The following is a 10,403-nucleotide window of genomic DNA, read 5'->3' as shown; positions in this document are numbered from 1 at the left end:
GGTTCCGTAGGAACGTCCAGTTCTTGGTTTCAAGTTTTGGCTGAGATTTTCTTGGCTCCTTTCCACACGTAAGTAACGTTACAGAGCGGTAGAGGATTTCTTATCTACGGGGTGGGCATTCCGGTTTCTATTCTAGTTTGATTTGGACCTCTCCTTAATAATTTACTCGTTTGTGAAAGTTGCTCAGAGCCTTGAAGTTGACTGGATTTCTTTCGAATTCCGTATGTTTGTCCAATCTCGCTTTGAATATGCTCACATTTGCCACGACTTCCTCTGCTAAGTTATTCCACGATGAAACCTTAGGATCTGTGACGGAAGAAAAGAGATGATTTGATACACCTCTCGATTTTTCACTCTAAAACGAATCCCCTAGTTCTTGGTTCCATTTTTAGTTGGAATAGTTAATTGTGTCATATCATCATCAGGTATACCCCCAGGATAAAGCCCCATCAGGGGCAAAGGGCTATGGCGGGCAGGCCTCCAGCCTGGCACGGTAAGACTCAACGGTGGGAGCCGTCACAACCGTGCCAGGCAGGGCATTCCACTGGGGGATGGTGCAGGGGACATATGAGTATTTGTATGGTGTCTGTGAATATTTTCCACAAAACAGGAAGAGATGTTTGAGGCAGCAGTATCCAGGTGTGTGAAGGCAGTTGGGAAGGACTCACAAAAGAGATCTCTTGTCTACGTGTGCATCTCTCAAGTTAGTTGTGACTTATTGATGATGATATTTTCCATGAAACAGGAAGAAATTTTCGAGGCCGCAGTGTCTGGGTTTGTAAAGGAGGTGGGGGAAAGACTTAGAAAAGAGATCTCTTGTTTACATGTGCATCTCTCAAGTTAGTTGTGACTTATTAATGATGATATTTCCCACGGATGTAGAAGGAAATGTTCGAGGCCGCATTGTCTGGGTTTGTGAAGGCAGTTGGGAAGGACTCACAAAAGAGATCTCTCAAGTTAGTTGTGACTTATTAATGATGATATTTTTCATGAAACAGGACGAGATGTTTGAGGCCGCAGTGTCAGGGTTCGTGAAGGCAGTTGGGAAGGACTCACAAAAGAGATCTCTGTCTACATGTACATCTCTCAAGTTAGTTGTGTCTTATTGATGATATTTCCCACGGATGTAGGAGGAAATGTTTGAGGCGGCCGTGTCTGGGTTTGTGAAGGCAGTTGGGAAGGACTCACAAAAGAGATCTCTTGTCTACATGTGCATCTCTCAAGTTAGTTGTGACTTATCAATGATGATATTTCCCATGGATGTAGGAGGAAATGCTCGAGGCGGCTGTGTCCGGGTTTGTAAAGGAGGTGGGGGAAGGACTCACACAAGAGATCTCTTGTCTACATGTGCATCTCTCAAGTTAGTTGTGTCTCATTAATGACGATATTTTCCATGAAACAGGAAGAAATGTTCGAGGCGGCTGTGTCTGGTTTTGTGAAGGCGGTGGGGAAGGACTCCCTCCTACCCGTGCCGGACCTGAACTCCGCCGACAAGTGCCGCCCGCTGCACGTCGCTGTCAAGAAGAACCCCAAGTGGTTTTGGCAGAGTGCGAGGTACCTGCCAACGTCCTTCAAGATCCACCAGATCCTCACCAAGACGGAGGAGATAGACGTGAAGGTGGATTGCAGGTAACTTAAGACATATGAATATTTCTTAAGACATCTTTGTGTATAATCTAGCTTCATCTGAAGTATAGCCAGTAGGTACCCATCTATGAGGGCCTGCATGGGGGGTCCCGACAACGCTCTATGCTAAATTCGGAGGGCCGTCTATGTAATACGCTAAATTCAGAAAGCCTCCCTACGCTAGATACGTTAAATTCAGAAAAGCCTCCCTACGCTCTACGTTAAATTCAGAAAAGCCTCCCTACGCTCTACGTTAAATTCAGAAAAGCCTCCCTACGCTCTACGCTAAGTTATGGAGTGGTCGGCAACGCTCTATGTAAAATTAAAACAGCCGATTACGCTCTACGTAAAAGGGGCATGCAGGCCCTCTTCTATGAGGTTGTTCTACTGCCAACTCGGGGCAACTCCTCAATCACTGGAGCCCCAGTTTACGTCCGTTCCAAAAGACTAATGCAGCTCCAACCATATACCGGTAGTTTGCTGACGTTTTGTTGTCAAGTCTATAGAAGTTAAGACTTATGTAGGTGCAAAATACGTAAGCGTTAAGTGTCTAAGTGTTAACCTGGACAGTTAATTGGACGAAGTGGATATAATCTATCTTTTTACCACACATGCATTTTCTCATTTTTTTCTATTTATGCAGACTACTCTTAATCGCTGCTAGACAATTATCCTAATTATGGTTAATTGGCCATGGATACAGAAAAGCCACATCTCCCTTTTGTCTTTCTGGGCTCCAAGCATACCTTGAAAACTGTATGGATATGATCTACTTTTAAATCCTCACCTTAAAGTTTAAACCACAGTTAAAGGTGCCATAAGCTTATGTAATTGATCTGACACAAGCCTAAACCTTGCTGTTGTTTCCCTCTCTATCCAGGACCCTAGTTGAGTACAACAAGACGTCTCACTTCTCGGTGAAGGGCTCGGTCGGCTCTAAGATCCTGAAGGAGGTTGACCTGGATGTGAGTGGGTCCGGCATGGTCTCCATCAAGGCCAGCTTTGGCAAGGTCAACAAGTGTGACGTCGACGTGCCGACTTTGATGCAGGCCCTGGAAAAAAGGTAGCTTAAGACAAGTAAAAGAACTGTCTTGGCAAAAAATGAAAAAGGAAAAAAAATGAGAAGAAAACATCAGTGCTAAGCTCCATCCATTAACCCTTCAGTGATGATCTCCATAGTCATGTGACCTGTCATGTTTTTACAGATTTGTCGACTTTCGTCATGACTTTGTGAACGAGGTGAGACAGAACCCCCGTAACGTGCTGTGCGTTGTCGTGGGGACAGCCTGCACTATTAACCCTTCAGTGCTGAGCTCCGAGGAGGACGTGGAGGGGAACCAGAAGGCCACCATCGCGCTGGGCACCACGGTGGGTCTGGGGGGTACCACGGTGGGTCTGGGGGGCACCACGGTGGGTCTGGGGGGTACCACGGTGGGTCTGGGGGGTACCACGGTGGGTCCGGGGGGAGGGGGGGCACCACAGTGGGTCTGGGGGGCACCACGGTGGGTCTGGGGGGTACCACGGTGGGTCTGGGGGGGTACCACGGTGGGTCTGGGGGGTTCCACGGTGGGTCTGGGGGGTACCACGGTGGGTCTGGGCCCTCTGGGGGGTACCACGGTGGGTCTGGGGGGTACCATGGTGGGTCTGGGGGGTACCACGGTGGGTCTGGGGGGTACCACGGTGGGTCTGGGGGGTTCCACGGTGGGTCTGGGGGGGACCACGGTGGGTCTGGGGGGTACCACGGTGGGTCTGGGGGGTACCACGGTGGGTCTGGGGGGTACCACGGTAGGTCTGGGGGGTACCACGGTGGGTCTGGGGGGTACCACGGTGGGTCTGGGGGGTTCCACGGTGGGTCTGGGGGGTACCACGGTGGGTCTGGGGGGCACCACGGTGGGTCTGGGGGGTACCACGGTGGGTCTAGGGGGTACCACGGTGGGTCTGGGGGGTACCACGGTGGGTCTGGGGGGTACCACATGCAGGGTAATGTAGTGCCAGCTTTGTATTTCCTTTTATGTCATACCTGGCTGCGATAACGTTTGATACAGGTGTTCTGGACCAAGTGATAGTGTGGGTTATCGCACAGGCTTCTACTTGTATCAGGCTTCCCTACAATATTTCGAATGCACTTAGCGTGCACTGAGTGCGCCGCTGTCAAAGATTCGAATACCAAATCAAAAAAACATGTTTGTTTTTCTCTCTACTAAATACTGTAAATCACTTTAATATAGCAGCAGGAAAATACAGCGGTTTGGGGAGAATGGAGTAGGTCACGGCATTTTATTCTAACGATGGGAACAAACATTACTGTCTCAAATATTAGTGATCAAATATTTGCGATGATGAAAGTTTAGCTGTTGACTAGTGACCGTTAAATCAGCTACAATTAAGTGACAGTTAATAAATCAAAAATTACAGTAATAATTCGGTTTCTGTTGTTTTTCACAGGCCAACATTAACGAAGAAGGAGAGATAAGCAACGAGGTTGACAAGGTGTTTGACCTGCCGCCGGCGACCCCGCTGGCGTACAACGTGTGCGAGATCCTAGTGAAGGAAGATGGCGGCATCGACCTGAAGTACACGAGAGACGGGAACGGAGGGTTCGCCACCAAGCCAGGGGCAGGGGTTGTGCAGCCGGATTCTCCGCCAAATACAGGTGGGTTCTAGTCAACTCTAATTTGTTTGTTTGGTTTCGCTGCCAAATCTGGCCCTGGGGTCGTGCAGGTGGCTGCTCCGCCAAATACAGGTGGGTTCCGATGAATTTCAAATTTGCGTTTAACCTGCTTTGTGTGTGCTATACAAACCAATGGAAGTAGGTAAAAGTAAGCCAGTTAGCTATGTTATCTTCCACTGGACTTAATGTTTTATACTGTATAAAGAGGGTCCTTTCCTAAGCACTTTTCATCAAGCACAATGCCAAAGGATTACAACCCTTTCCGGTAGCGTGCAAGTCTGGTTTGTCACATCTGTGATATGAACTAGTAGAGATGATTATCTATTCAGTGAGCTTTTATCTTTATAAGCAATTTCTTTGTACAGGCCAAGTAAACAAAGTCATGTGAACCTACTTTTTTTGACTGGGTAATATATTAATGTTGGTCATTTTGTTGTTTTCCGCAGAGCTCGGCTACACCATGAAGCCTCTGCTGTCCATGCCAGAACAGAAGCGGAACAGCGTGACCTCTGCTGTCCTCAAGGTCATGGAGGCCCCAGCTGACATACCGCTGGTGGAGGAACTGGTAAAGAATTAAGCTTCAATCATCAGTTTTATTTATAAGGCCACACCAATTTCATCTGTTGGTTCCCATAATGAAACATTGAAACTTTTGAAACTTTATTGAAAATGTTACGTGGCAGACTTGCAAGTCTGAATAATAATAATACTAGTAATCTACCTACTCAAGAAGACCTGCTGGACAGATCCGTTTGAAAACAGCCGATTGCTGCCCATCCCTGTGTCAGGGACCCCTGCAGCAGTACAGTCAAATACTGAATACTACCTTACCGCTACTGCTTGTAACACTAGATGTTTGGGGAGGCTGAATTGTTACGTTTTCCTTGCTGCCATATTCTGTGTCAAACTGAAGTTGAGGAGACAGTGTGACACAGAAAATGGCCGCTAGGAAAATGTAACAATTTAGCTTCCCCACATCTGCTTGGAGATTAGGTTCTCAGACTTATCAAATGAACATGAAAACAGGGTCTGAGGGGAAAGTCTGTACTTTGTACACACAGTTTCAGGGAGTGATACAACGTATCAGATTCAACATTTCTGTCTAAGACATTTGTCTTCAGTGTTAATCCTCTTTCTGAAATTTTACCCTAAATGTTTGAGAACCAAGAAATCAAATTGGTGTGGCTTAAGCACAACAGTTGTATTTATTTCATTCCATTTCATTCCATTTCATGTCATATCATCTATTCAACTTGTATTTAGTTGTAGTTCAGTGATATAGTAGTGAGTAATTGATAATGTACTGCATTGCAAGTTTAGTGAAGCTCAGGGGATTAAATTCCATTCAGTTCAGTTCAGCTTAGATTAGTGTAGCTTAGTTTGCCTGTAGTTTGCAGTTCATTCCATCAACATTTAGTCTTACATACATTGTACATACGGCTTGCAGATATGTTTGATATTTCTTACCAATGGCAGCATACAGTTGTATTTAACTCACTGAATAAGGAGAATCTTTAGTCCAGCAGATTGTCCAACCATATGAAGTCTGACTTGATTGTACAGTTAAGGTTACCATTAGATTAGAAGAAAACACTGCCCTATACAAGTATTTGTATTTGAGGTAAAGTACTACACTTATCATTAATAAAAAACAATTCTTATGAGCAATAAAGAACCACATGATTATGACCACTATACAGGTTTCTCATACATTCAACATATCCTGCAACAGAATAAACTCCCAGAAAGATGAAACAACAAGCTCATTGAAACACACTGCACGATTGTTCCTCGCACAATTCTTTGTTGTTGTTGTTGTTGTCCTTGTTAAAAGTCTGTTACATTGCTAGAAGTGGTCTGTTGGTGGCAGGTCTCGCTTGGTTCAGTTACTAGTAAATTGTATTCTTTTGGTGTTTAGCTCTTGGTGACTTGTGCCTGCGTGTACTCCATGCAATTCATTCCTACTAGTACTTCTAGTACTCCTAAGTCAGTCATGGGGGCTAGTGAATTTTGACTGTGATGGTAAAAGGTAAAAGTAGCTTTTTGGGGCAAGTAACAGGTAGTGGTCAGTTATGTTCTGTGAGTAGGACACCGTATTGGAAGGAGAAGCCAATCCCTCTGGTTGCCTATCCCGGGCAGTTGCCTATGTCAGGTGGTTGCCTATGCCTGGTGGTTGCCTATGTCTGGTGGTTGCCTATGTCAGGTGGTTGCCTATGTCAGGTGGTTGCCTGTGCCTGGTGGTTGCCTATGCCTGGTGGTTGCCTATGTCTGGTGGTTGCCTATGCCTGGTGGTTGCCTATGTCTGGTGGTTGCCTATGTCTGGTGGTTGCCTATGCCTGGTGGTTGCCTATGTCTGGTGGTTGCCTATGTCAGGTGGTTGCCTATGCCTGGTGGTTGCCTGTGCCAGGTGGTTGTCTATGCCAGGTGGTTGTCTGTGCCAGGTGGTTGTATGTGCCAGGTGGTTGCCCGTACCGGGTGGTTGCCTGTATCAGGTGGTTGCCTATGTCAGGTGGTTGCCTATGTCAGGCGGTTGCCTATGACAGGTGGTTGCCTATGTCAGGTGGTTGCCTATGTCAGGCGGTTGCCTATGTCAGGCGGTTGCCTATGACAGGTGGTTGCCTATGTCAGGTGGTTGCCTATGACAGGTGGTTGCCTGTGCCAGGTGGTTCCTCGATCAGGTTTGACTGGTACTAAGAATACTACACTTTACTCGTCACCATTGTCCTCTTGCACTGTCTGTATCCTTTTTCTATATACTGTTTCATGTTGCAACTAGCCATGAGTCACTAGATTTATTGACCACGTTTACATCTTGCCCAATCCAGCTGGATGACGTTGTGGACGGCAGAAAACCGAAGCCCTTTACTGAGTTCAAGTCCAAGTGCAGCAACCCTTCCGCTGTGCTGGCCTTTCTGTCCACCATTGACTTCCAAATGGATGTAAGTAGTGACGTCAACTCTCCTAATTCTACTGGACACCTCAAGATCGCCTCATTGAGAAAAAAGGTGTTATCGAGGCCTTCTCAATAATGCCTTGAGCACCAGTGTATGTGTACATCTGCATTATGCATAATAGTGTATATTATATTGATTTATATCAATATGCAAATATAGCAACTGACATTTACAGCAACATATACAAAATGTACATTTGGATGAACAGAAAAAATAGATAAGGTGAACTTAAAATCAGGTACTATGAGAGGTCAGAGGTCAAGTCAAAATGATATGTATCAAGATATGATCTCTACTTAAGATAGGGAGTAACATATAACAACATCTATGTTATATTTGGTTCTGCGTCCAATTTACCAACATTGTCTGTCCATCCTTGTTCCTTTCAGACCCCCTTCACGGATGAAGACAAAGCTCTTATTCACTCGCTGGATGCTCTGTTTGACGGACTAGTAGGTAAGCAACATCTATACGCTCGCTATCGGTTGATATTAGTTTTCTTATCAATACGTGCAAAATTCAAATTTCTCATCTAGTTACAAAATCATCACTTTAAAATGAAATAATACATATGTGCCATTTCGTTTTTCTTATAAGTCTTATCCTGTAGGATGTGACAAAAACAATCAAGTATCACTTGCCAATTACATGTGCTTGAATCAAGAATGATTTTGTTGCTAGCTTCTTAGACAATCTCTGTCCTTGATAATGAAGTTGCCTCTGTCCTTGGTACTGAAGTTTCCTCTGTCCTTGGTACTGAAAATGGTTTAAATTTGGGAAATTCTTGATTTCGGTTTTGATGACATTCAAACTGATTTTAGATATTCCAACATCACAACTGTTTACTTTTCTATGGTATAACTTGTCTTCTAAATGCACTTACGTACTTTCCAGAGCTGTCTGATGAACAGTGTCTAGCCCTGAAGGAGTGCAACGCTAACTTTGCTCCTGCAGTTCTGCATGTGGTGAGTGGGGGCGCTTTTAGTCCTTTTACCAGATTGTTTTTTTGTACTGGCACATAGAGTACTTTCATCATCTTGCTCTCTCTGCAAGGAATCACTGCACTGAACACACATTTTGTGTGTATTGAATACTGCAGGCAACCCTGTCCCACTAGATAGTTGAGCCATCAGTATCCTGTATGTTACTATCAGTGTTAATAACAGTTTAAATCTCATTCTGTGTCAATATCTGTGTTACATGTGCATGTTACTCCTCACAGCTAGACCAGCAGTGCATTGCAGGCAACTCTTTTCCACTGGACAATCCAGAGCCTGTATGTTAATATCTCTGTTACATGTGCCCCTCCACAGCTTGCCCAGGGTATCGCAGGAAACCCCGTGCCCTTAGACGACCCAGCCATCAGCATCCTGTATGTCAAGTCCAACAATCCCGGACAGGACTTCATCGAGGCCATGGACTTCGGGATCCAAGACGTCGGGTCTAAGAAGTCTCTGGTGACGGAAGACAACGGCAAGATGCTGTATGCTGCTCAACAAGCTGTGTATGGGCTGTGGGGTGGGCTGTAGGCTGGGTGTGTTAGTTTGAATCCTTCCAACAGCTTTTGGTGCATAGGGCAGCGCCCAACTCTGTTTCTATAGACCTTGGGGCAAACATTAGGGTGCTAGTTCACTCGTAGTGGTGTGCTTTTAACTTCCATACTCATACTTTTTACCGTAAGTGCTGAGCGCTAGGCAGAATAAGTACCTTTTTTAGAGTCTTTGCTATGGTGGGCTGGGCTGTAGGCTTGATGTGTTATTTTAATTCCTCCCACACCTTTTGGTGTATGGGGCAGCGCCCATCTCTGTTTCCTTGAGACACACATTAGGGAGCTAGTTCACTCGTAGGGGTGCGCTTTTAACTTCCACACTCTGTAAGTGCTGAGCCCTAGGCAGATGAAGTACCTTTTTTAGCTTTGCTATGATGGGCTGGGCTGTGTTAGTTTAATTCCTCCCACACCTTTTGGTGTATAGGGCAGCGCCATCTTAGTAACCCTTGGGACACACATTAGGGAGCTAGTTCACTGGGAGTGGTGTGCTTTTAACTTCCATACTCTTTACCGTATTAGTGCTGAGCCCTAGGCAGAATAAGTACCTTTTTAGAGTCTTTGCTGTGATGTAAGATTGACATGGCTGGTATACATGTAGCTAATGTACATTGTTAACCTTCTCCCTGCTGCCTAACTCTGTAACTAAGGGAATTAAGGGGGCAAATGGCTACTTCAGTGTGCTAAAGGTTAATGTATGTGTAAGATGATGATGATGTGTAAGATTGTGTAACCCTCTCCCTGCTGCCTAACTCTGTAACCAATAGGGAATTGGGTGCTAAACGGCTACTTCAGTGTGCTGAAGGTTAATGTATGTGTAAGATTATGTAAGCGTGTATGCCAGACTAGAAAGTGCATTGAAATTTGTCGCTTGCATTGGTGAGAAATGGACCATTCAGCTTTTGATAAATGTCTAACTATGAGAAGGAGCAAATCTTTCTCTCTATTTTATCATTATTATATTTTTATTCGTTTAAAAGATAAAATCAACATGAAGCAAAGATATCTGTGATTTAAATTTTGATTGTCTTCCTAGATACCTCATTGTTTGTAACATTACATATTTCTAATGACCTCTGTGGTAAGACAGTATGACATGACATTTCATTGATTGGTATCGAGTTGCAGTGACTTTTGGACGTTGATTTCATATCGATTTATATTACCTATGGAGTTGATGATTTCCACAAAGATGTCAGAGCCTGTATGGAGACTGGAAGGCTGCAATGTTCTGGACAGCATTTCTTGAATTTTACTAACTTTGCATGTGACGTTTGTAAGCCACTTTGAATAGCAGTAACATTGTAACGTTATACAGAGTAGGATGGGTGCATATGTCTTTTTGCACAACCAAAATTGGAGCTGTTCACCTTTTGTTGACTGTGAGTGCACATCTAGATATTTGTGTAGGGTTTTGCTGACAATGGACTTTATTTTGTATGTTGCACACCCAAATCTTTTTCTTTGGACCACTATTTCTAGATTATTTGCACCAGTGCACCTATTATGAAAAATGAATATTGAGCTCTAATTGATGATACTAACTTATAATTAGTAACACAGTTTTTGTATTAATGAACTCACTATTAATTAAGTTGTGATTCTT

The 10,403-nt window shown here is 44.5% G+C and overlaps 1 protein-coding gene and 1 long non-coding RNA gene across 3 annotated transcripts; one reads left to right on the top strand and one right to left on the bottom strand.

Moving 5' to 3' along the window:
• Positions 1 to 1,404: 1,404 nt before the first annotated feature.
• Positions 1,405 to 9,522, top strand: LOC136443382 (pejvakin-like). 2 transcript variants are annotated; one of them, XM_066440604.1, is made up of 9 exons: positions 1,405 to 1,629; positions 2,507 to 2,689; positions 2,832 to 2,994; positions 4,072 to 4,279; positions 4,744 to 4,862; positions 7,123 to 7,236; positions 7,641 to 7,707; positions 8,146 to 8,216; positions 8,565 to 9,522. In XM_066440604.1, exons 1-9 carry the CDS (start codon positions 1,409 to 1,411, stop codon positions 8,778 to 8,780), a joined length of 1,362 nt encoding a protein of 453 aa, XP_066296701.1. In that variant the 5' UTR covers positions 1,405 to 1,408; the 3' UTR covers positions 8,781 to 9,522. The 2 variants fall into 2 exon arrangements, with proteins under 2 accessions (XP_066296701.1, XP_066296700.1); XM_066440603.1 differs by having other exon boundaries at positions 2,832 to 3,015.
• Positions 8,875 to 9,677, bottom strand: LOC136443383 (uncharacterized). The gene is made up of 3 exons (XR_010757138.1): positions 9,532 to 9,677; positions 9,346 to 9,416; positions 8,875 to 8,958 (listed from the first exon to the last, which is right to left on the bottom strand). It is a non-coding gene; the product is annotated as an uncharacterized lncRNA (long non-coding RNA).
• Positions 9,678 to 10,403: the final 726 nt, after the last annotated feature.

Source organism: Branchiostoma lanceolatum, chromosome 10 (assembly GCF_035083965.1).
Source record: "Branchiostoma lanceolatum isolate klBraLanc5 chromosome 10, klBraLanc5.hap2, whole genome shotgun sequence".
NCBI lineage: Eukaryota > Metazoa > Chordata > Leptocardii > Amphioxiformes > Branchiostomatidae > Branchiostoma > Branchiostoma lanceolatum.
The sequence above is the reverse complement of the archived record's forward strand: the minus strand, read 5'-3'. Positions and strand labels throughout refer to the sequence as shown.